The sequence below is a fragment of the Geospiza fortis genome, unplaced genomic scaffold (genome assembly GCF_000277835.1).
Source record: "Geospiza fortis unplaced genomic scaffold, GeoFor_1.0 scaffold203, whole genome shotgun sequence".
NCBI classification, from domain to species: domain Eukaryota; kingdom Metazoa; phylum Chordata; class Aves; order Passeriformes; family Thraupidae; genus Geospiza; species Geospiza fortis.
In genome coordinates this window covers 1,915,574-1,942,536 of record NW_005054385.1, presented here as the reverse complement: position 1 = coordinate 1,942,536, position 26,963 = coordinate 1,915,574, and the positions used below count along the sequence as shown (strand labels likewise).

The 26,963-nt window shown below is 37.4% G+C and overlaps 1 protein-coding gene across 1 annotated transcript in view; it reads left to right on the top strand.

The window, feature by feature from the left end:
• The window catches only part of SUSD1 (sushi domain containing 1), a 49,220-nt gene that overhangs the window by 20,181 nt on the left and 2,076 nt on the right, over positions 1–26,963 (top strand). The window contains exons 8-15 of the mRNA XM_005425332.3: positions 3,170–3,264; positions 4,860–5,049; positions 6,036–6,130; positions 7,211–7,397; positions 18,120–18,213; positions 19,304–19,559; positions 23,087–23,126; positions 25,175–25,268. Coding sequence (XP_005425389.2) covers positions 3,170–3,264; positions 4,860–5,049; positions 6,036–6,130; positions 7,211–7,397; positions 18,120–18,213; positions 19,304–19,559; positions 23,087–23,126; positions 25,175–25,268 — 1,051 coding nt within the window. The remainder of the gene's footprint in view (positions 1–3,169; positions 3,265–4,859; positions 5,050–6,035; positions 6,131–7,210; positions 7,398–18,119; positions 18,214–19,303; positions 19,560–23,086; positions 23,127–25,174; positions 25,269–26,963) is intronic.

The window sequence follows — 26,963 nt, the reverse complement described above, 5'->3', positions numbered from 1 at the left end:
AGTGCTCTGCCACCCTCAGCATAAGGAAGCTTTCCCTTATGTTCAGGTGAAACTTCTTGTGTTTTATGGCCATTGCTCCTCGTTCTGTCTCTGGGAACCACTGAAAAGAGTCTGGCACCACCCTCTTGGCATCCGTCTTTGAGATATTTTCATTTATTTAATTGCAAAAATGTGTTTGATTAGTAGCAGATGGCATTTGCAACATTGTTAACCACTTACAGAATTGAACAGGCAAAAATATACAAAGAAGTCTAATACCTGTGTTTTTTCTTTCCGCTAAATTGCTTGTATGCATGGGGATAGGCAGCAATGGAAATGAACTCGCGTGTGTGGATTCTCTTTTAGCTACTTGAAGATAAATGTCAGAGTGGAGCTGATTCTGTCTGCTTTCTGGTAGAAAAGTTGGTATCTTTGAATTTCTTGATGTAATTTCTCCCCCTCCAACACTCACTGGTGCTGTTGAAATACTTTGCTTTTGTCTGCATTCTACCATTTGTGTTGTGTTTACTAACACCTGTCTTTCCTGGCTGCCAACAGCCAGCTGCTATTTGCATCTCTCTATCCTCTCCTAAATCTGCCTTTCTCTCTTTGACTCCTCCAGGATTTCTTTTTACCTTTCACCTCTGGTTCTCCAGGTATTTATTTGCATGTTGTTTCTAGGACACTTTCTCTTGGAATGGGAAAAGGTTGTGAAGGTAACCTGAAGATCAGTGGGGTAGCAGTGAACTTCACTTGCCTTGGTTAATCATAAGTTTAAATTTATAGTGCTGAGATATAGGCAAATGCAGGTCTTTGCCCTCCCCCCTTATTTGTGAGTTTAAGTATAAGCTGTTGATCAAAATCAGATACATTTAAGACCTGGATGCTACTGTCTGCTACTGTGTGTTTCACAAAGTGAGTTCCCAATCTCTGTAACTGACTGCCGCTGCTAGATTTCAGAGTAGAGTGAATGTTTCAAGAAACCTGTCTCCCTCTAGTTGCAGAATGTTTTTTTCAGAGAAATCTTTGTGCTGTTTATTGGAGACTCTGTTTATGCTGCTGGGATTAATGTTAAACCAGGCCCTTTCTGTATATTTGGTTGTCCAAACAAAGATTGTGTGATCAGTAAGAGTAAAGGAGAAAAATCAGTCTCCTCAGAAAGCTGTAGACTTTGTTGTGGTAATTGCTCTGCAGAGGTTTTCATGCTCTTTCATTCACATCCGTTTAAAGTGGAAACTTCTAAGAAAAGATCTGCCAGCTATTCTGTGAATTTATGGTCATTGCCCATGGACTTGTCCTCAAAGTTCAGAAAGCATAACAAAAACGTTGATGTATTTACAGAAAAAAAAATGCTACTAGTTCTGCCTTCTTCCTTCCAAGGAGGCCACTGTAAAAATTTCTTTCCTTGCCTAAGTATCCAGTGCAATCCCTTTTGTTGTTTGCTGCTTTGTTTTCCTTTTTTTTTTTTTAGCTGTATTATATAAACTCGTAAGGCAAGTTGCAGATTTTCTTGCCAAGCAGTCTTGTAGATTACTCCGTCTTGTTCCCCCCGCCTCCTTGTTATGCATTTTAATTCAGATTTCATGGATATGTAAACATTTTCCCTCTGTCTGTGTGTCCTTCTTGCTATCCACTCTTTTAATAAAACTGTGTCTTATTCAAAGAATGCAACAACTGAACATAATCTTTTGCTTTGTTTTGGTACAGAAGCCTTAGACTGCGGAGTTTGGGGCAGTGCTGCAAAACAGATAACAATAACAATAAGCAGCCCTTAAATATAGTAAATCACACAGCTATTTGTAAGACATTTGTTTTAGAGAACGCACAGATTAATCTCTTTCCTGGACACCTGAAAGCTTTCAACAGCATTTCCAAATACAATGAATGTGGAATGGGGGAGTTAAAATTATCTGGGAGATGAACTGGTCTGGTGAGTGAGGCATGTATTTGTTGAATATATGGAGAGGGAGATAATGTTAGAAAACAGTTTTATGACAGTTCTAATAAAAAAAAAAAGTGCTGCAAAATACATTAACAGTTACATTGTAGTTCTAAATATCTGCCTAAGTATGAAATGCTAGAAATGCTAGAAACTCTTAATGTACTGATTTATTTTAGTGCCAGCTTGATATCCACATGCTAGAAGAGGTCTCCTGTGAGATGGTAATGAAGTTTACATACAGGGGAAGAGTGCCCTGCCCTGTCCTTGCTTTAACATCAGAACAATTCACTAACTATTTTGTGAATATTCCCTGAAGTATCTATCAATGCTGTCCTATAAATACCTTTCAATTTTTCAGCAGCTAATAAGTGTTTTTCAGCTTAGATTCTATATGAGGTTGGGTATGTATGACCTTGGTCATATAGTGAATATAATAAGAAAATATTGTGGTGGGAGAAAAGAATGAAAATTTGAAGGCTGGTGAAGGAAAGGAGTAGGTATGCTCGCTGTCGATCTGAGTTGTGACCAGAAGGAGCTTAGCTCTTAGCTATGTGAGAATGTTATCTCATCATGTAAGAGCAACTGCACTGTGTCTAATGACGGCAGTGAGAGGGCTGCTGAAAAAAAGCATGGATTAGCTGACCTTCCTAGCTGTGCTTTGTCTCTGAGAAAGCCTGCTCTTCTAAGTGTATAAATTAACAGCTGTGTGTTGAGGGATGTATCTCTGGTAGCTAGAGCTGTATTTCCTACATGCTTGGTTCTGTGGGCTCCATTGTTTTAATCTAGTGTTTGTTTGGAAAAGTTTTCTGCTGTGTTACTTAATTTTATTTATTCTACAACAAGAAAAAAATGCCAACACCTCTTAAAAAGCAACTCGAGTCAATAATGAACCAAAACTTTGATTCAGCTACAAATAAACTCTTTTCCAGTCTAACACAGAAGCTTTCTTAAAAGTTCCTTGTGTCAGTTTATGCAATGCTGGCTGTATGTTTAAAGAGTTCACAGTCTTTAGCTCAGGACATGCTTCTTCAGTTAGCCTGTTATTTTAAGTTTAGGAGCCAGCACAGTTAAGAGAAAGCCTTCTACCTAACATGTGCTTACCTTCTTTGGCTTTTTCCTGTTTGGACAAAAAAACAAAGCAAAAAAAGACCAAACCACAGAAAAAGTAAGAAATAAGCAATTGCTCCAAACATAAGATATGCATGAGAAGTAATGATTTTCTTTCTGTGTTCATGCTTTTGGTCACAGAGGAGGAATTATTTAGTAATTTATCCATTTTCAATGAAACATGTGTGAGGTGGCAAAGGAAGAGCAGAAGACTGGGAGTGCAGGAAACATACACAGTAAGTAATAATGGAAGTATTTGAGATTGGGAGTAACTTTGTCATGATTATATCTGCTGATTCAGCACTGGATATTTGTGTTGTGGGTTTTGTTGGTGTGGCGGTTTGTCTCGATCTTCCCAGTGGAACTCCTGGAGGTGACTAGCTGTGTTAAGAAGGAGGAAAATTCCTGTCCTAAAGGTAGGTGAAAAAACTCAGGGTTCACGGTCTCATTCCAGTAAATCACCGAAATGCCTGTTTGAATCTGTAAGAGGTTACAGCATAAGTTTATGTTTTGTGAAGTTCCGTTGAAGAGCTCAAGTTCCCATTGCCACAGAAAACAGTGCAGCACTTGGGCTCCGTCCCTGTCTTTGACAAGCATCTCAACTGAACTGTGTCTCACTTGCAGATACTGGATATAACATGTTTTAAAAATGCAAGGTATATCAAAATATCAAAATAGTGTGCCTTGCTCAAAAGTTTCAACTAATGTATATCTGAACATTTTAGAACCATTTTTCTTGGAAATTGAAAACAACTTTTGTAAGGACTTTTTTTTTTTAATTTACATGAGCATAAGAATAAAGTTTAAGGCATAAATTTTCAGAAACAAAAATTCAGTCAGTGTTATTGAAAGGCAAAACAACATGATAAGACTTTCCATGATTTCACAGTAACATCCCAAGAAAGGGGGTTTTGTTTGTGTGTGTGTTATTTGGTTTTGGTTTTTTTTCCTTTTTCTTAGTATGCACAAGTAAGGAAAAAATAAAAAGGATTATTTAGGGTGTCCGGGGTAAGTACATTAGTGTGGAAAACATTTCAAGGTTGGGTAATAATTTTGAAAAACAACCCATCTTTCTCCTCCTATGTTATAGCCAAAGTATTTTTAGTTTGTGTACTTTTATTGAGCACTGCTGAGATGGAAAACACAGCTTCCCAATTCCCCTAACATGTCAAAACTGTTTTTTTTATGTAGCCAGTGGTAACTGGCAAGCTGTGGATCTCTGGTATAATGTGCTCTCTTCACATGCCTTTCCTGAATTCTGTCATCTGAAAGACACTTCAGAATAGACAGAGAAGGTGAGCTTTGTCTGTCCCTTCATGTCCTACAAGCAACAGATTTCTTTTTCACTACACTGGGACAATCTTAGGCAAGCTCGTCTACTGTAGTTTGGCATTTTGTCTTACTGTTGTTTCTGTGGGGCAAGGGGGGAAAACTAGCAAAAGGGAAAGAAGGTAACAAGTATATGTACTTTCTATCTGTGTGCTGTAAACAAGAAACAATATTTGCTTACACATTACTATTTGAGTTGGAGATCTTTGTAGGGTCCACAGTAGGTTGGGTTCCTAATAGATTGGATTAGATTCCATAATAGATTCCTTCTATCTGTTGTAGAAATATATGAAATAATATTAATAATTTTAACAGACGAACTAAAGATCTAGTTTGTTACGACATCCCATAGCTAGTCAAAACCGTATATATTTTCCTTGAACTGATTCTCTAAACTAGATGTAATTCTATGTTCCTTTTAAGAGCCAATAGGATGAAATGAGCTAGTATTCTAAATTTTGGAGAGCCACAACAAATTGCACTATTGTCTTTGTTTCAATAGTTTCATATACTGGGACAAAGATTGGATGAGAAGATATTCTCAGAAGATGTGATATTTAACATCAGTACAAGTGAAGATAATCCAAAGGTGTGTTTAGATCTGGACTCTGGAAGTAACTACTTGGTGAATATAACTACCATTTCTTCTACAAGCATCACTGTCTCAGTTACAGTAGCAATTCAGACAAAGGGTAGGTTGTGTTTTGTATTCTATGTGCTTATAAAAGAACTTACTGTGCTGCAGAGTTCACTGATTTGAGTCTAACAGACAGGAAAAGGAACTGTTTCCTAGACTTCATAATTCTTTATGCTGGCTACATGCATGTAGCCACTGTCAGCATCCTCTTTTTCTGCAAGATGTTTTTCTTTCTGCTCACTTGGCCATTGACTCTATGAACAAGGAGAGCAGGGGCAGAAAGTGCCCTTCAGAAGGATTCGGCAATCTTGCTTTTTCAGGACTTGCCTTCTGACTGAGGCAGGATTGGTACAGAATTTTGGTCCATGGTACAATGCCTACTGGTTTCTGGTTTTTGCCTTGAAATATGATTCTCTGCTTGTAGGAGAATTCCCTGTTGCTTGGCTGTGTGATACTAATCTAAGTGGTATGGGCATTACAGACAATGCTCCTGTGTTTACCCGTGATTAACAGGGCTCTGGCAGTTAAGAGTAACTGTACAGAAGTCATGTTCTGACAGTGGATTTCTGTAGTATTTTAGTCATGGAGACTTTAGGCTTGTCTTCTGATATACTAATTCTGGTGAGACAGACCTTGAGAAATAATTGCTTTTGGAATCCACAAAAATGCTTTTGCTCACATGCTTTTTCCCAAAGGGCATCAACTATGACAAACTGTTCTGTGATAATTTTATTTAAATCAGGAGGCCGAAACCCTTGATCATTCTGTCATTATAACCTTCTACGCCTGGACAAGTAAATCATGTGTTAGATTTCCTGAATAGCATGCTTGGGTTTTCCCAAAAACCAATTTCTCTAGAAAATGATCATGCTTTACTTATCCTGTTTGTTCATTCAAAAAGAAATTATAACCTACCTCTCTGTCTCAGACTGAAATTTAAAACTTTAAAAATTTTTTTATTCTCAGTTAGTCTTATTCAATTAAGCTGAAGGAGATAGAGTTTTCTAAGTAAGTTGATATCTTTTTTAATTGTCTCTACAGTAAAGGAAGCTTTCAATAATGTATTAATTTTTAATGATACCTGCTTGAAATGGAGGAGAAATGTCAGGGGAACTGATGTGGAAGACAAGTACTCAGTAAGTAACAATCTGTATTTTGAATCTAGAAAGCAATTTTTATCAATCAAAAACCTAATTTTTCAAATACTCACTGCTAGCGGTGTTCCTTATCATAATAATGTCTCATAAAACCCCAAAGAATAATTTTGCATAGCAGCCAAAGAAAGACCATGCTCTCTTGTAGTCCCCTGTTTCGTGCTTATTTTTCCCATACTTAACTCTTAATTTGCTCTCCTTATCTGTACTTTTAATTTTGCCATGTTCAGGCAAACAACTCACATGACTCTATTCCAGTTCGACTGAGTCAGTTCTCTTTGCCTTGTGGTATGCCTTCAGTCTGCCCTTATCCCAGTGGGGAATTTGTACATGGACTACTTCTACCAGGACTCCTGACCACCTGCTGTTGTCTCAAGTTTCTCTGTGCCAGGAGACAGTAAGAGATTATCTGAAGGCATAGGATCTGTTTAAAGGAAAATTAATGTGCAATTCATATCCAGCAAGCATTTTTGTTTTCCTTTCAGAAAAATCATTTGATCAGGAGAGGCCTTAAGCTACTGACTTCATGATCATTTCAGTCATCAACATTAAAACAGGAAATCCTATTGAAACAAAAAAAAAGAACCCATGAGCCTGTAAATTTCCCTAGAAATATAGGTGTCTGTAGACAGATCCCAGAGTGTAGCTGACATTTTGACATGGGTCAAAATAACTTGATTTTGTCTTGATCCTCAGGGTGAAACTGGAGAGATGCTCACATGAGCTTACTTTTTTAATTCACCAGGAGGGTATACTTCAATAAAAGTGAGCCATCATTGGAAGCCTATATGTTAGCAGGAAATATGGTCTGGGGGAAGTTAATAAAAAAGAGGATAGACTAGGAGGAGAAGTGAAAGAACCAGGAAAATACCAGATCTGATCAAGATGAATCAACTTTTGGAAGGATCGGAATTTGAGTAACTGTCAATGCCTTCAGTTGTAAGCCTGCATCATAAGCTGTGCTCTCTTCTGCTTTTTCTTCTAATTGAGAGCATGAGATGGCTGAATGCAAGTCTTGTATTATAACATTTTAATTTTCATGCTGTGATTGTTTGGTTACAGTTTCATGTGCAAGGCCAGCGTTGGTATCAGAAGAACTTCTTTCATGAAATGACCTTCGAACTTTCCACACACAAGCAAGCTCCTGAAGTTTGTTTAGATTTGCAACCAGGCACCAATTACTCTATTAATATTTCCATGGTAGCTTTGAATTTTTCACTGCTTGTTTCTATGACAACACAAATTACAGGTAGGTCTTGCCATTTATTTTATATATTTACAAAAGCTCCTAGTGGGTGTAAGAGACTCAAGTGAATCTGCATTGTTGATCTCAGTGGTGTATGGTGGGTTGCCAAAGTATTCTTTCCACGCTCAAAACTGTCTATTGTTTGTTTTCATGGGTTTTGTCGAGTTCAGAGCCAGAAGGGGGAGAAAAATTGATGTGCAGAGTGTTAATGTGTCATTTTGAGATGTCAGGGAAAAGATAGTTTGATGGGTTGGACACAAGACTAGTATCTAGGACAGCTGAATTAAATTCCTCACCCTGTTAGAGGCTAAGGCTTTTTTTTAATAAAAACTTCTCCCCACGGTGGAGTTAATTGCTCAGCTGCACTTGTATTGGTATTTGTGACAACAGAAACAAATACCACTGCAGTCTGCAAGAATCCAAAGTAGAGTACAGGAATCTGCAAGTGCCTCATACAGATACTTTTGCCTCTAATTGGCAGAGTACAAAACATAAAAGACATTTGAGCAAATTAGCTTCTGAAGGAAGAGCCTTGGGTTCACAATTTAGCAAGATGTATGTCACTAAAATGCCATGATGAGAAACATCTTGCGGGTCTTGATTTGTTTAGAACAGTTTTCACTATCCCTGTACTGTCAGAATCTCTGTATTAGGTGAAGTGCAGTGCAGTGTTTGATGATGGCGTCTCTTCCTGTCAGGGACACAAATAGGTAAGGAACATGAAAGCTCTCGGAGTGTCTGTAACTCTGTTCAGCCACTAGATGGAATCAATTCTCTTCTGACTGCTTAGGAAGAGCTGGAGATTTGTGTTTTGAAATTGATAGTTTTGATGTATTTTCAATAGTAAATCTGATGGTTTTAAGCTACATGAAAGGGAAAACATCTCTTGTTTCTTAAAGCTACTGTTTAAGATATACAATAATCTGTTTGTTTCTTTTTTTTTTTTTAATGAAATTACAGTAATGATTTGGTAATTCCTTTTCACTAGTTTCCTAATTGTCACTCAAAAGTAGTGCCCATGAGTGCATGAGTACATGTGTCTTTGTTTAAAAAGCTAGTAAGATATCTCAGAATTTTGTTGATAGTGGTAATTTTTGAATACATACTCAGAGAAAAGGAAAAGCTTTTTACTCTGTTGTCCTGTGGTATTTCCTGAATTCTGCAGGATTGCATCAGGTCACTTAGTCAGCAGAGCTCTAGAGAACACTTTGCAGCCGGTGCTGTGTGAAATGGTATTTGTGTCTTGGCAGCTGGCATATTTTCCTCTCTGCTGAGTTAGTGCTTAACAAATGCATATGCATAGCCCCAGGAAATGTCTTTGCATGAAAGTTCGATTATTTCAATTTTGAAAGGAGATTTTACTACACAAGCCTGTTTATACCTGATAGTTATCTTACTCAATAAGCAATAAAAGATGGGTGTTGCTCTGTCATATTAGGAGTCTTTATCAAAAACTTGGTGTGAAAACATTTCTTATTTTCTGACTCCCACTGAAAAAACATAAAAGTATGTATTTTTTAAGTTTTTGCAGAAATTGCAGAAAATTAAAAAGCCAATAATGATCTTCTGGAAAGACTTGCCAAATAATGGAAGTTAAATGGGATTAGTTGTGTTGTTATCTCATCTAAGATTAAAAGGATTCAGCTGAAGTAATTCTTCTGGCAGTGCTGCTTTGACTTCTGTGTCTTATGTCTTGGAATTGTATTACTTATTCAAGCAGCTTAATTTATATAAAAACTATAATTTAAACTATTATTTAAACTATTTAAACTATTATTTTCATCTTTATTTGTTCAGTTATTTTGTAATCATGTATGCATTTTCCATGGTGGATGGAATTATCTCAATTTATCTGCCAAATTAATTCTGAAAAGTGGCTTTATTAACTCTGGTGCTTTTCCAGCTAAATGGTATTGTAAAAATGCAAGATATGTCTTAAGCACCGAAGCTCTAGGGAAACTGAGACTTTTACAAAAGTGTTTTACTGATTATGTTCTCATAGGTTGTTTAAGGTTTCATATGCCATCCTTGAAGAGGTACATGATCACTTGGTCTGTAGCCACAGCTGGGAGCAAATCCAGATTATGTGTCTCTTTGACTTTTACAAACCTTCTATATTTTGTGAGTTTGGAAAATCTTAACAGTAGAGTTATGAATAGTGTAAGAGACATGTCCCAGTCAACTGGATGATCGCTGCCTTACAGACCTAATTTCCTGACAAGGATAGTGATTGTGAAATTTTTAGACTGTTGCAGAACACAATAAGTATGTAAATGCTAGCAGTAAGTTTGGGTATTTTTTTTAAAAACCCAGATTTGTGAATGCCTGTAATGAAAGTTATTTATGTATCCTGAATATCTATATCTATGCCCATATTCATCCTGAATGAGGATACATTATATTCATATTATTTCTAAAGAAAAAAAAGCCAAGAACTTGGACCTGAAAGCCTGTTTTTCTCCCTGACAAATAGCATCCTCTAAAAAAATAGTTCACTGGTGAGCACGAAGTTGGTTTTGGCTGTCAGCTTGTTGATGGTAAATGCAGTCTAGCAAATGCTTCATGGACCATTGTAACAGGCATCTTGCACAGTCTTTTATGTTGTCTTAAATTATTTTAAAGAAGCTCTCACCACTTGTCTACTGGAAATAGGAAATTGAGTCAATTATCAAAAATTATTAAGCAGTGATTATATTGTGGATGTAAAAGGATGGTAGCAAGATTATCTTTTAAACAAGGAATCTTGAGTCCATTTCCAGAGAAGGAAAGGTGTCTTGTGGGCATACTTGTGATTATACTACTTACACATGGCTCTGTTAATTTTCCTTTTGGAATGTCCTTTATGCTCAGGGGAAGCATTGTTCTTAATTTCACCAACTGGTTTTACATACAAAATGAAGATGATTGAACTGTTTTGTAACCATTTTTTCAAGTGTTTGGAAAACAAAATAATAAATAAGGAGCTAGGTCTATTTTACTTTCATTGCTAATGTTCTGAATAAGAGTAATTTTTTCAGTTCAGCCACATTAAAATTCCATTGATATTTCAGTCTATTTTTGAGCTTTGCTTTGGGTAGATTCTTTATGAAAACTCTGGTGTTTTGGGGGTTCATGAATGCCTATATGTTTACAGAGTCTGGTTAGCTTTTTTTGCTTTAGAACAGACCACTATGACTTAAGAACATAGTAAGACCAAAACTGTTTCTGGACACTAGAAATAGAACTTTTGTCCCTGAGTAACTGATTACATTTCCTTCTTGTAAAATAATTCATATTAAGTTAAATTCTCATTGTTTTTCCTTGTCTTGATTTTCTGCTTAGAATCAAGCTGTATTTTGAGTTTGCTCAAGGTATACTATTCACACATACTGCAATTCCTTACATATTTGTACATGTACTTTCCAGGGGGTTTGAGTAGGCTTGACCTTGAGTCTGTGTACCTCAGATAATTGTAGTACTTCCATGTTTCTCAGCTGCTACTCTTTTTGGTTTAGCCCAAGATTTACCTGCAGGCCATGTACTCGTGTGTGTCTCATCTCTGTCTTCATATGAACATGTGAGTGAGAAAGTAGACTCACAAGGGGAGAGTCTAGAAAATTACTTGAATAAGGAGAATGTATTCCCATCATATGTTAAGTATAATCTTCTAGAGCCCTTTGTCTTGGTGTGTGGAAAATGTATGACATTACAGATCAGATTGTGATGTCTGATTTGTTCATCTGCCTCTGAATGTACACATGCACATAAAAGATAGACTATTGTTCTGATCTGATGTAGGATGGAAAACATTTATACTCATTCTTTCATAAAGGGAATTTCTTTAAGGTCCGGAAAAGGAGGGAAAACCCAAAATCTACTTTCCAGTGAAGTGAAAGACTGTTGGAGGTGTGGTGATCTCACAGCTCTTATTCTGAGAGCACCAGAGCATTGTGTACCTCCAGAGAAACTATCCAGTAAACTGTGCAGCATAAGAGCGCAAGAATTACCTAGAAGGGAGTTTCCGGTTTATGTAATGAGGGAAGAGAAGTGATGAAAGCATGAGCATGATTACTTTTTTTTAATGGAGGGGGAAATTAGCTGCCAGTCATGTAAATATTTTCATACATATGCATACAATTTGTATTTTTGTGCAGAGATTATTTAAATGCATAATTAAGTTCATATGAACACCACTTCACTATAATTTTTCTGAACTCCTCCATAGTAAGAATTTTTCATGAGTCCCTGTGAACTCAGGAACATTCAAATAATTTCTCTTATTCTGTTTACAAAGCAACGAATATTGGTGACACAAGCTATGTTTTACAGCCAGTGCTTTGCAAGAGAAAGAGAACTCTGATTTCCATACTGTTTGCTTTGCGTGGGTTGCTCACAGAAGAGAAATAATGAAAAGTAAACATGGTGTCTTCTGTCAGGCTTTCTAGTTGAAAGCACCAAAAGCACCTTGCTGAGTTTTCCCTGACCAAATTTCCTCCTCTCCCATGGCCAGGTACTGTGAAGTGCATTCATCTTGGTGCATATGAACATATGCATATGTGGCCAGTCTCCTGTGCCACACATCCCATTAAAGCAATTCCAGGCCGTGTGCAGGACCATGACACTTGGCCAAGGTCCAGGAGGAAGGGAGAGCTGCAGAGTGCTGAGCGAAGACAGGGGATATAGGAAGTGTCTGGCACTGTAAGCCTGGGTGCTCACCCTGAGAGTCCAGCACAGTGCTGCACCCCTCTGCTTACCCAGGCAAGGTCCTGCCATTGGATTAGGAACTGGGGTCAGAGCAGAGACAGCTGTTTGCAGGGTCCCAGACCAGACCTCTTTCACTGGGGCTAGGAGGCTGTCATTGTGGAAGGCCCAGGAGGTCCCTACCCAAACACGCTGAGCCAAGAGCACTGAGCTCCCATTCTGCTGCCAGACCCTGAACACCTCCCCCTGCGTCTGCAGAACAGCAGATGTGAGCACTCAACACACCTCAGTTTGTTCCTAGAGATCACAGGGGAAAGGCGCCGCAGGAGGAGCTGGAGCAGAAGACAAACCATAGAAATGTGCAGGCAGGGATGAGCCAGGAGATGGGGGGATCAGCCTGGCTCACACATGGCAGCAGTCAGGCGACCATAACGCACCCTAGGGACGATCCATACAAGAAGCAGCGAGATGTGGGCGGATTTACTTTTAAAGGTGGAGTTTCTGGCCCAGAGGTGCTCTGCAGCTGGAACTGGGGCCCCTTCAGGCCCCGCTCCGACACAGGAGACACCCGATGGGGCACAGCGGGCTCCCCGTGGTTGTGTGGCTGTGAGCTCTCGCTCACGGCTGAGGGCAGGTGGCAGGTCACTGCTGGCATGAGAGGTGCCAGCCAAGGTGCCCTGGAGCACGTCTCCCTGCTTTCCCCCTTCTTTCCTTGCCCAGGCTGGTTGTACTTTGAGGGTGTGCTGGCCCTGGGCGCTGCTGTCCCCGAGAGGAAGAAAGGCCCCTTTGTGCAGCAGAGCTCAGGCCCAGCGCGGAGCCGGGCCCGGGCGCGTGGCTGCAGCAGGGCCGTGCTGGCCAGGCAGCGCCCCGGGTCCAGCTGCACGGCTGCTTGCTGCACTCATACCTTCCTCATCATCAACAGCATGGTGTGACATTCACCACACAGCAGGGGAACAAAGCCACAGTCAGCAAAGGGAATCACATGAGTGGGATTTCCAGAAATGACTTAAAATCTTTAAAGGTTTCCAGTCTTTAAAGAAGGTTGAAAGGATTTTTTCTGTGGATGTGGTCTTGATTTATTTATTCTCCCTCCTTCTGTCTTTTCACATAATGTTCCTCTCTAACTGAAAAATCTCTTCTCACTCTGTACTAGAACAATTATATTTAAATATGTGCAGTAATGCTAACTCTTCAAACAGTAATAAAACCAGTAAACAATGTTTTCTTTTGTATTAATATCTCAACCTTATTTTAGTTTTACTTTTACAGTAGTATTTTCTACAGTATTTTTTACTTCCTTGTTTTAAAATTCAGCAAAAACCTTTTGGACATAAAGTCCTCAAATAACCATGTGATGTCCAAAAAAGGCTGGAGATAAATCCCCCTAGACCGGTGTCTATAGAGCAGGTATTTGTTTATTGCAGCACTGGTGGTGAGGAGAGATCTCCACCTAACTCACCCACCCTTGTCAAGTGCTGGGGTGTATTTATACAGTAAGCATTGCTTTGTGTCACTATGTCACTACAACATCATCACATACATGCCAGAACTTATTTACATGGTAGGGTCTCATGGTTATAAAAAGCTCTTCTGCACCGTGCTTGTGCCTCCACAGTTTGGGGGTCATCAGGGGTCTTTGATAAAGGCTTCCAAGGTCTTCTTTGCGTCTGAACTTTTCAGCTTTGTCTTTGGAGCATGCATAGTTATGGTGTTCCTTGGTCTGTCTGGTCCTGGCTGGCCTGAATTCTTTGGTTTTTGGCTAAGTGGCTTTACATTTGCCAATTTCTCATTAGTACTATACTTACCCGTCTCTGAAGCTATCCACCTGGTGTGTTTTTTCTTCTTTTTTGTCTATTCAGCCTTAAGCAGCTAGTTAACCATATACTAGCCATTACATTGCACAGAAAGTTATTTTTTACGAGGTTATAGAGGTATAAAAAGTTATGATTCAGGTTATATAGGTATAAAAGGCTGTGATTCAGGTTACTTACATATAGAAAGTTATGATTCAGGTTGTACTGATATCAGGTTATATAGATGTATCAGGTTATATTGATGTGTTATAACTCAAGCTACAGAAGCACCTTGTAACTTTGACCTAAGTTATATAGGCATCAGATGAAAGAAATCCCTTGTGTGCAGGGTGTTAAGATCATGCAAATGGTCTTGTTTTACTAATATGTTGTTTTATTTTAAACCCAGCCTTAAGAAGAGTCTTTGATTTGGATTCTTTGAAATGTCAAGTTTGGTGAGGAGTTGCCATGCGATTTTGAACTTTGTTGTTCAATTCCATTATTGTTTTTAAAGCTTTGTTATTGCCCTTACAGTGTAACACCAAGCAGGCTTTGGCTCCAGCATTGAGGCCTGGGATGATTCTCAGTGTTGCTGCAGCAGGAAGCACTTCCTGGCATGTACTTTCTTCGCTGTAGCTTGCCTTCAGGTTCAGAGGGAAAAATCAGTAGATGGATTCTTACTGTAGAAAATTAGCCTTTGTATTAAATATTCAAGTGTTGCTAACCATAAGACTGATGTGACAAGGAAGTGCTTAGAGTGGGACAATGCATGCATAAATCTATGCATATACTTTGATTTCTTGCTGTGCCCTTCTCTGTTTTCCTGGTGTTGCTACAGTGATGTTAGTTTATTCTGCTCGTGAAGACTTAAAAAAATTAATTCTTTAAGAAAGGCAAGGTGCTAACAGAACCTGAACAGACTGGAAGATGTTGTTTTCTTCACCTAGTGCAAGTCCTTTCTTCTGTGTAGTATTCCCCTTTTCCCTCCAGCTGTTCTCTGTGGTGTTAAGTCAGTGTTTTTAAGAAGAGAATTTTTAGGTCCAGTAATAATGTTGACCTCCCAGCAGACTTCTTTTAAATTATATTTTTAGGTGTTTAATTTCTGGCAAAGTTCTTATTTTATTAAAAAAGTCAGAGTGGGCAAATACTGCCTATGGAACAACTCCTTTGGAGTTTATTTTCTGATCACTGAAGCAAAAATTTAACTACTCCTTTCAATTATATTATTATTAGTATTATTATTACGCCTTCACATTGCTACAAACTGTTCACTCTTTTTATTAAAACAGGTGGATTGTCTTCTGTGTGCTTTATGTTTTTAATAACTAGTATTTTTTACCAGAAACTAAACATAGCAAAAGACTCCATCCTTTAACAGCAGTATGTATTTCTTCAGATCCTTCTCTCTTTTACTCACTTACTAGGGCTATCAGTTCTGGATGGCTACTTATTTTCATTATTTGTATTTTCCTGTCAAATTAAAGAAAATAGAAAAATCCATTGTTATGACATTGGTCAGCATCCATCTTCTTGTCATCTGAGTCCACGTCTGTTTCCTCTTGTGCTGTTTTCTGTAAAAACAATGCAAAACCATTGCATGCAATGGTCATTCTGGTTGGCATTAGAGAAGATATTCCCAAGTTTTTCTTAGAAATTGAAAAATTCTTTAGGGAAATTAATAATAGTGTCTTGTGGTGATACTCAATGTCAAAGGAAAGGAAGATAGAAGGAGTATACCAGATAAAACCACCGTGAAAGATATATTTTCCTGTCACTCTCTCTATTGACAGTGTCTGTGCTAAGGAACCACTGAAATTAAGAGATAATTTCTGTCTCTTAATTAATGTTTGCTGAAGTTTGCAAACTGCAAAGGGCCTAAAGATTGGCTGTCAAATATTAGTTGTTAATTTATTTTGTTCAGATAGAAATTCTGCCTGTACCTTTTACAGTATCTGTGGCTGCAGGTGTATTGAAAAGAACAGGAGCAAAGACTGTTTCCTGTTCCTGCAGGCAGCCATGCAGTACATTTCATTAACTCAGAAAACTCTCAGAAAGGGTTTTCTGCCCTGACTCTACTAGAGGGAAGCAAGTCATTGTAGAACAATTGCTTTCAGAGAATCTGAATATGCTGAGAAGAGACCCATGTGGATTGTGAAAATCTAACTCCTTAGCACAGGACGCCCCAAGAGTCACACCATGTGCCTTCTGAGAGTATTGTCCAAATCCTCCTGAGAGTATTGTCCTTCTTGAGCTCTGTCAGGCTGGTCCTGTGACCACTTCCCTGGGAAGCCTCTTCCAGTGCCCAGCCACCCTCTGGGTTAAGAACCTTCTCCTGATAGCCAAACTAAACCTCCCCTGACACAAATCCAGACCATTCCCTCAGGTCCTGTCATTGGTCATCAGAGAAGAGTGATCAGTGCCTTTCCCAGGGGAGGAAGCTGTAGACCACTGTATAAATCTTACTCTCATTTCAATCCTAAACATTCATAGCTGGTTTCTTTACTGGTAGTTCACCCATAGTGTGGTTTTGAAGATAACCTGGTAAAGGGAACTACCAAAGCAGTTTATTTGGGTAGGTAGGCTTTCAGGAGGTTCTTCTGAGGATGATTTTTGTCAAGGGGTAGAGGTTTTTCTTGCTAGGGATGCTTGTATGGCCTGTTAGCTTTATTTTGGGCACACTGTGCCAAAGTTGTATCCCCTCATAAATTTCATCTGTGTTTAAAGCAGAGGTCATATGAAATGGTCACACATGGGCCTTGTGTATTTTGGGTGCTACTATTCTAGTGTTATGTTAGCCTGATTCATATGCCTTTTATAGCAGCCTTCTGGATTTTTGCTTTTTGCTGTCATTTTGGAGCCTAGCACTCATTCTGAGATACACTATTACGCCATTTCTACTACTCAAAGGCAATTAGAATATTTAGCATAAATTCCCCTTAGAAGCCCAGGTGTATCACCTTGTATTTTGTACTAGTGAATTTAATCCCAGTTTTGAACAACAACAGCTGTTAGGGTGGTTCAGTTCTCCTTTTGTAAAATCTCTGTGTTTCTAACATTGAGCAGCAAAATTCATCTGTACATACTGGGATTTTGCACCATGATTGTTAACAAAATGCTAGTAGTACTAACCTCTCATAACCTTCCTGCGCCCCAGTACTTCTGCTTTCAACATGATTTTCTAGCTCCCTTTTTAGCAGTTACTTACCTTCTTGACAGTTTTTCTAACAAACCTCATTTTCTCCTGCAAAACTAATGATTTTCTACACTTTAAAAGATACGTGCAGCTATTTGTATTCCAGATCTTTGAAAAATCCATGCATCTCAGCAGTATTCTGCCTGATGTCTCTTAAGTTTGGGAAATCTGCATTGATTTTCTTCTGTTTCTCTTCGTGATATTGATTATTCTTTCTAGCTCTGAAGCCTTGGTATTCTGTGCATAAGCACTGCATTTTTTGCTCTTCAGTCAGATACCACATCAGCAGCCTGATACACTGGTGTTCAAAAAGCCTGGCTATACCTGTATTTACCTGTGCAAGTTCTTTTAGACTTCTGGGCTAGATGTCTATGCTTTGCACTCTGCCCCCTTGGCTGTACACACTGAATCTATTTTCAGTTTTGCTTCCAGGCTGGTAATTTCCTTATCAGTGTGCAGCTGTCATCATTACCATTGAAATTAGAGGAAGAACTATTTGTTCAGCCTTGGCCTTGATGCAAATTCCCATTAAAACAGATTAGAGTTCTGTATCCAATCCAATTTAAGAGCCTGGAGATTGCTACCTGACTTCGAGCAGTATCTAAGGAAGTTGCCTTCTTGAAAGTACTTTTGGCACTACTAAATTCTCCTTTATTCATACCATTGTATTTCTTGCAATGGGGTCTGTGCACAGCTTCATATTTTTCTTCTCCCTGACAATTTCAATTAGTCTAGCAAATAATACTGCTTCCTCCTTCATTTTTCTGTAGTCGGAAAGGCTCATTTCTCTGTAGTCAACCACCATTTTTGGGCATCTCTCTTTTTCCCAGCTAGCAGAAGTACAGGGGCTGCCAGACCATCATGATCATATTTGCTCTGTGGTTTTCTTGGCCAATTTATGTTGCCTGCTTTAGCTGTTTGGGGTTCAAGGCTCAATTGAGGATGTTTTGGCAGAAAAGCTAGCTAGCAGTTGAAAAAGGAACTGAAAAGTTGCTAGGAACTGATGTATGAAATATTTCAAAAACCTTTCTGAAGCACAGGTGTTTATTCACTTTTCAGATCCCCCTTTCCCAGAAGTAGAATTTGTTGCAGTTAAAGGTTCTGCACCTTTGCTCAGACTCCGGAAAGCAGAAGATCAAAATGGACCAATCAGGTTTGTCTTTGTGCTGTTCACCCTTTCAAAAACATTCTGCAGGTTCATGTTACATACAGATTAGAACTGTTTTGGGTGACAAGATTATTTTTTTAGCAATGAGAAAAAAACTTGAACTGAACCTCCGAGTTTCTCTCCCCTTAGCAGAGTAATATTTAGCTTCAGGCTTTTTTGCTGTTTTCTGGAACAAAATCCTAGTTTGGATAATTGTGAGTTTTCACCACTGCTTTGTGGTTTGATTTTGTTTTTCTTTTCCCTTTATCCACAGTGAGGTTACAGTAGATCTTTATTGATGGATACAAACACACCTCTACTGATGAGATTTTTCTTTTCCAATGAACTCATGCAAACAGTACATTTTTTCCCCCAGAGCCAGAGGAAATAGTGAATAATGTCCTCATTTTTGCATATTTTGAAGTACTGTTTTCATAGTAGTGTATTACTATCAAAATGTATTTCTGGAGTAAAAGGATTTACCCCTTCCTGAGTACTGTTGGTGACAGAAATGAAAGGTTACTCAATATTACACTGAAGCAGAAAATGCTTGAAAGCTCCCTAAGAAGGTCTCATGGAATGGCTGGTGTAACAACCTTAATAAATAGTCTTCCTATGGTTGAATACGATAGACTAAACGTTGTTTTGAGAGGAATGAAGACAGATTTGATTAAATTTTTTTAAATGGTAGCTGTCCTCTCCTCCTTTCAACAGAAGAACTCCTGTTTCTTTGAACTGACAAGTAATTTTTTGAGAAAATTGTATATTATTTCATAGGTGAACTTCAGTGTGAGGAGGAGATAGTCTGATGTCAGTTTTATGTTCTTCTGAACATCAATAAGCATGTAGCAATAACATGAATGTGATGAGAAGACCCAGCTCTAATCTGTGCATGCAGTGCAGTTGGTTAAAATTGAAGTAGAACACACACACAGAGAAATATTTTAGTATAAGAAGCGTTTGTATTGGACATTCTTAATAAAAAACAGTTAGGAGGCTACAAAAAGAAAAAAAACAGTATGGATTAATTAATATCTGATATCTATTTCATTGAAATGAGGGCTAATATTTACTTTTCTTTTTTGTTTCACTCTAGTCTTTATCAAGTGATTGTACTTCCTCTGGATTTGCAAAGCACTTTTATTTGTGACTCCTTTGCTGCTACATCTTTCTTTAGTAACACCACTGACATTAAAGGATATGTGGCAGCTGAATTTCGGGCAAAGGATGTTGCTGATAATATGTCAATTGCTCTTGGAGACAGACATTATTATGGGAAGTTTTATAATGCTCCTTTAAAGCTGGGAGAAGAGTATTGTGTTTTTTTGAAAATAATAAGTGAGTGGAATAAGGTAATGGATGTTTTAAAACCTCTTCTTTACACCTCTTCAATGAAATGTTGCTGGGTATTAAGATGAAAAGATGAAAATGTTAGCTGGGTATTAAATTTTTATGACACTTCGAGGATCTCCTAGTTGACAGAATTAGGTTAAATCTGTAGCTCTTTAAATATCTCTTAAAATTTCTTAATGGTACTTAGGTCATTGTAATGTTGAAGCAATTCTGAATGCCAAAAGTCAGACAATGGAAAATAATTAAAAATGAATAGCCATCCCTGCCCTCAGTAATTGAAGATGTCTGTATTGGGCCAGAATTTACTAAAAGACATTAGTATGATGATTTGAAAATCACTCTTTAGCAATGATGAATTCACCCATTTTAATTTTTAATTAAATATTTTATAATAAAATATCCCAATTCTCCAAATTACATGGAAAAATATATTTTATTATGTGTTGTTACCTTCCAAAAGGCAGTGATTGTAGGCTCCAGCTCCATTGAGAAAGCCTTGTAAAAAAACCTATATTTTTATCATTTCAAAGTAAATATGTATTTTTAATTAGAAACAAAAAGTTTCTAAAATGTACATATTATCTAGTTTTCCAGTTGTATCTATCTCAGGAGTCAATAGTTTTAAATTTTTTAAAATATAAGTCTTAGCAGTAGAAAGTTTTTCTTGTATGGGAAGGGGATAACTCCTTGTGTGCAATACAATTCCTCAATGTCAAATACAAAAACTGAACTGAGCAACCTCTAATAAAGAAAGAAACACCTAATCAGTGCCTTAAATAGAGTTTTTAGGACTTTGTGTATGCAGCACAAAGCAAGGAGGCATGCAAAAACTGATCCATGAGTCACTTAAAAATGATTCTTTGCAATTTTGGAAGCCTACACACAAATCTCATTAAGTTAAAACAGCTTCTGTTAAGAAATAGTGAGTAACATCCTCATTTATGCATATTCAAAAGTACTATTTTCCTAGTAGTGTATTACTATCAAAATGTATTTCAAGAATAAAAGGATTTACCTTTTACCTGTAACTGCCTCAGTTCAAAGTCAGTGAAATAAAACAAGTGCATGTAATAAGAGGATTCTGGTATCTACTAATCTGTGCAGTACTATTTAGCAGTAGACTGAGAAATTTTTTAGCAGAGATGAAGTGGTTTCCAGTCCTGATACAAGTCTGTTTTTTGTCATACTTTTTTATTAATTGTGAGAGGGGAAAGGTAGGAAAATTACAGTAGAAGGCATTTCATTTCATAAGTAATGTTTAGTTATTAACATTGACATTCAAAATATCTTGGAATTTGGACAATGAACTGTATTTCATAGAAAAATGTGCTCTATAAAGCAGGATTGTTAATCAGTCAAATGTATACAAGTTTGGCCTCTTCAAGCACTAATAAATATATCTTTGAGCTTAGTTTATTTATCCTGGGGTTTTATGCATTGGCTTCCCTAGCTCTTTACCCTCAGTATTTTCTAACACTGGAGTATTTTAACTTCTTTTATTTTGCGGAGGTTTTTGCTGCACAGAACAAAGTAGATTCTTATACATCTTTACCAGCCGTTTATGAAGCTGCTTCTAACTTACATTATTATTTCTTATGGATTATTTCCTGATCTTTCACTGCTGACATTTGCAGATGTGTTTTCTAGGCCACTGATTTGATGGATTAATATTACAGTTATTTGTAGAGGTCACTCTTGCTTCCTACCATTAAAAATGCATCATCTCCCTCAGGTACACTTTCCTGTATGGTTTTTTTGGTTATGAAATACACAGAGTTACATGCAACAGTTATGAATCATTATTGGGGTTGCAAATACCAAACTGCTTTGTTTTGCAGCTGTGCTTCTTTAAATGGAAGTTGGACTGCTGGTTCAAAAGTATTGGTTTATCTTCAGTTGTCATGCCCTTTTTATTATGTGCAATTGCTGGTATTAGACAGCTGAAAAAAAGTCAGAATTATGAATTGCAGGTTGTTGGGGTTTGAGACTTTCTAAAAATGTGATTACTTAAGTAACTGCATTTGGATTCAAGAGCTCAGTCTTCTTTTTAAAAAAATTGCTTGGCCCTCAATTCTTAATACCTGTGAAATGAGCATTTCTGAAGTGTCTTTTACTTGTTAGCACATTTCCATTTGAATACAGACAAATTAGAAATAGATGTAATAGGCTCCTAACTAATGTTCTCATTATTCCCTTTCATATTCTGGCATCCTTAAGGGTCCCTTCTGTCTCCTTTCATACTAAAAATGGTACAATTTGTATCATCATACTGCAAAATCATTGCTTGGTTTTGATTTTTATTAACATTATTACTGAATACCCCTAACATGTTATCATGTTCATTTTTCCATTGTTCGGATTTGGAGGTCTTCAAAAGGGTGTCTGATGTGAGGTTTTTACTTTCCATTTATTTTTTATTTCTCTGAGATTCATGAGACCTCTGTAACTTCCGTGATAGGCAGGAGATGTCTGATTTTCTGCACACTAGAGTGTGTCATGAAGGTAGCTGTTTCAAAATGATGGCACTCACACCTCTGCCCCAGAATCTGGCATTTGATTTGGTTTCTAAACCCACCCCTTTATCTTCCCACTTCTGAGAAGATTTTTCTTGTCAGTCTTTCGTCTTTTTGATTAACCAGAAAACTCCTGATAAATAATGGGTTTAAGAATCATTGAGATTCCACAATTCAGAATACAGACACATAGAAGTGAGATTAATCAAACAAATGTGCCTTCATCCTTTCATACAAATGCTTCAAACCCTAGCCTTTCTCAAACATACTGTTATTCAGAGCATCATAACACACACTTTGCTACAATATGAAAAATGCATGTATTGTGTATGTATTATGTGAAAGTCTGTGAAAGTCATTTAGCAGGAAGCACTACAAAAATACACTTCACAGTAATTACACAATAGATAGTAGAACCTAGAATAGAACTTTTTGTGAATTTATGACTATGAAGAGCTGGGGGAAAATGCTGTACAGAGACCAAGGCTTACTGTAAAAAAATTAAACTTAACAAGTCTGCAAAAGCAGACTCATGATAAATATTTCTTTAATTGTAAGTATTCTAAACAGCTGTTAAAAATTACCAAGCATGTTATCATAACTGAGGAAAATGCTACATGGAGTATTTGTAAAACATGCCATCAGATACTCAACTTTAGTATACATGTTCTGCATGGGAGAGAGTTAACACAGCATATTCATCCTTATCTTCACATTTCAAAAATTCTGAACCCTGATCAAAGCAATGTCAAAGAGCCTTCCATGGATAGAAGGTTGTAAAAAGAAAGGAAGAATAATGAGCTAAAAGCTAGAGCCAGTCTTTCATGAAAGTTCTATGTCTAATCTTATTTTTATAATTTATAATCTCTTAAGACAATATAGAAGCTGCTACCAAGGGAATAACAAACTCCATTCCAATAGTAATTTTTTTTGATGTCTGATCTTTCAGAGGGTGTTAATAACAATAAATTTTTCTCATGAGAAACAGTGATTTTTTATGTTTTCTTTTTTAGGTAAGAACACAGTCCTGTACTGTTTGGGCGCAAATTAAAAGTAAGTCAATTTTTCCTTCAGTAAAAAAGTTTTAATGGCTTTGCTTGGCAGCATAAACTAATAATTGCTGTGGCTGTTTCTTCTTTTGCCATTCATGATCTGTTGACTTCAAGGATTGAAAACATTAGAGAAGAGAAAAATTTCCTTGCTCTTCACTATTCCACTCCAATGGATTCAGCAGTCCATTCTAAAATGGACTCTCCTGTTTTTCCCTGGTTTTCACTGTTGTTATTTCTTTGCATCGCATCCAAATCTTTACAGCAATTTTGTGCACAAAGGATTTGAAGCACAGAAAATGTGAAATTTTGGAAGTGTATTTTAAGACAGTTTTATATTGACCTAAAGATTTAAAAAATCTGTCAAAAAACAACAACAATAACTAAAACTAAAACTAAAAATATATATTTAAAAAAAACCCACAAAAACACAAAAAAACCCCAAAAAACAACAAAAAAACCCTCACCAAAACCAACAACAACAAAAAAATCTCAGCAACAACAAAAACCGGAAACATGTCGCCACAATATGCTTTAGCTTTTAGAGGCAATATTTTTTATTCTAGAATGTTCAGATGGTCCATCAAGAATTTTACAGTCTTAAAAAAACCAGAAGATACTATGCAAAAATGAAAAATATGGCTAATTTGAATACTGGTAAGTACAGTTTCTTAAGTATAAAAGTAGCATAACTTTAAAACCCTGTGAATTTCTCAGTGTAATAAATTTTGATTTACTTTTTGACTTCAAAATGTTTCCAATTAATGAGTTTATCTCAGAGCAGTTTGGGATCCACTTGTTTCCTTCCTTTCCACCATAGCTGAAACTCCTCTTCACACCTCTTGTCTCAGCAAAAAACAAACATTTGCCTCTGCTGAGAAAGAAAGCAGCACCACTGGAGTCTCCTATGAGCCCTAAAATCTGCTTTTGAATTGAAAGTCTTGCAAATTTGAGTTAGGAAAGGCAGTAATGCTGGAAAGTGGGTCAGTACTTTGGAATGATGTCAAATCATGAGGTGCATGGAGTGTTTGAGGTGCACCTCCTCCATATCAAATTATCACTATAACTGATCTTCTGGTGACAACTCTGTGTTTATTTCTAGGTTTTGTTTAGTTACTCTTTCTGTAATTACTTTTATGACCTAGTTAATTTAGCACACTTAGAATATAATGCAGGCAGCTCTTCATTGTGGAGACTCTGCTAAGATCAAGGACTCCTTAGGTTCGACGGTTCCATTGCTAGGACTGTTTAGGCAATAGCTGTAGAATAACTATGGAAAGCCAGAAAACTGTTCTGTTCTGAATTTGTCATTTATCAAGATGCAGCACATCCTCAGAGGCTGTCTTACAAATAGGTGGATTATGGTTTTGGGGCTAAAAGAATGAGCATAGAAAGAAGAGAGAAGGACTGGTCAGGCCTTTAGTGTAAATCCATTTACCTTTATATCCAATGGACTTATAGTCAGTGTCCTTTACCATAATCTACTTCTGCAACTGGAGAGGCTGAGAGTATTTTTGGCTTGCTGAATCCTTTGAGAAATATTACTTAATTCAACTTGTGGAAGGCAAATCTGTAAATTAAATCTAAACCAGTTGGCCCTGTTTCAGGTGCCATCTAGCTAGATCTTGTGTTATAGATCATTGTCATAAAAAGTGGGAGAAAACTGTATTAAAAGCACACTTTCTTCTGCCACAAAGAAGTTAAGTGAAGTTTTAGGGTTTTTCATGATACTCAGTCTACAATATGGAGGGAAGACAATTCTGTAACTTTTATGCAGGGCTGGCATCTTCTCTAGGGGTGTCTAAGTTGCTGATGGAAAATGGTGTTATGGTGCTATAATGGCAGGTATATCTTTTACCAATAATTTTTTAATACTCCTAATTAATCTTTATTCCTCAGCTGGATGGTAACTACTAGGTAGTCAGCTCTATTACTCTCATTAACTGAGCTGTACGTCCAGCATCTAGGCTTTGTTGCTATACTTCATCTATGAGCAGACTGATGCTGCACTATTTGATTGGTTTGTTTGAATTGTTTGATGTTTTCTTTCAGATTTATCACCCACTCTGCAATACATGACTGCTGTTGGATTAGGGTCAGTGGCTGCTGTCTGCCTTATATTGTTCCTGTCATTCTCCATGGCACGGTATGTGATGTTGCTGCCTCCAGTTTTGCAGTCTTCGTTCACGTGTTTTTTCTTTTCAGATAGATTTTCTTGCCAACATGCTTGGTTTAGGCATCATGGGTGGTTAGAAACTGTAATCAAGGGTGCTTTCAGTGGCCACTAATGCTGTCCATTGCTTGAACTGATGTCCTCTGTATCTTCGCAATTTCTGGCAAAGCATTTAAAATGTGTAGGGCTTATCTTAATAAAGGAAGGATTTAAGGCAGTGAGTAGAACCAGGACTTTAGTACAGAAGTGTTCTAATATGATGGGAATTAAGTACATGAAGTTTATATGCTGTCAAAATGTTGATGCACTTTGCTTATGTACAGAGCTAATTTTTTGTCTTCCCAAATTTATTTAAAAGGCCTGAAAAGAATTGTTTTACCTAAAGGCCATGATAGAAACATGTGTAAATTTTTTAGGAGATTTATTCATTTATGTTTTATGATCCTTCAAGCAGGATCAGTAACTTCATAACTGTCTTCCTTTCGAAGTTAAAACAAATATGCAAGTTATCTATTTGGAAATGCCTACATACCTGTAAAACCTCTTCACTAAAATCTATGATTTTGTTCTTGTTTCAGTATGCATATCTACAAGAATAGGCTTCTGATATATTTCCCTTGAAAGGTCAGGAGCCTCCAGCTTGGGGGCTATGAAATACAGCATTGATTGGTTAAGCTGCTTGTTTGGTGCTCTGAAACAGAAGGAACTACTCGTATATAGGGCTGAAGAAAGTAGATTTAGTTGGATTGTTTGTGGTTGTCTAAATTTCAAATCAGTTCTTGCAATCAAAATTCTGAATTAAAGGTTCCATGGTCTCATTTTTTTCTTTAAGTTACTAAATAAACAGAATAAACAAATCTCAGGCTTCCCTTAGCATTAGAATGCAGTGGTAAACTTGAGCTTGCAGTCTTGGTTGTTTTGGGGGTTTTGAAAACATTTTCAGAGTTGGCTTTGATATTTGAGAAAGAAGGGGCTTTTACTGTCTTGATTTCTAAAGAAATTAGAAATTTCATTCCTGACAAAGGACTTATTGCAGGAGGAAGGGGTTCCCTCGGCTGTCATGGTGTGAAAGGCTTCTCGTTTATTTTAGTTTCCCTGGCTAAAATGTGGCAGAGGGATATTAGTACTTTTCAAAACTATGTCAAATCAATTAGGTTCATAATGATGGGAGAGTGATTTGAGGTATGAGACAGTACTGGAAGAATCATGTATGAGTATGAGCCACTTGTGAGAGACCCTGAGCTGCCGCTTCAGCCTTCTTTCAAAAGGAGTGAGAGAAAATGAAATCCTTAGGGAGCTGGTTACATTGAGTAAATTTGACAGTGGTGTATTGTAGGGGACAAGGACTTAATAAGTTAGCAAGTATCTTTTAGGTCCTTGATCTCATGTACAGAGAAATTTTTGAATCCATTCTCCTGTTCTAAGGAATATCAGACAGAATCATTGACAGAAATTAAAATTGCCCCGTCCTAGCAGTAGGCAGAGAAGGGAAACCCCAGATGTCAGTTGTGATAAGACCCTTCACAATGCTCACAAAGAAGTATCTGTAATATTTTAAATAACAAATGTGATTTTAGTTATAATTAACCATCAGTTTAAAGCATTTCTGAGTAAGAATGTGATTTGAAAAAAAACCTACATGAAGTCAGCTTTCTGCCCTATCCAGTC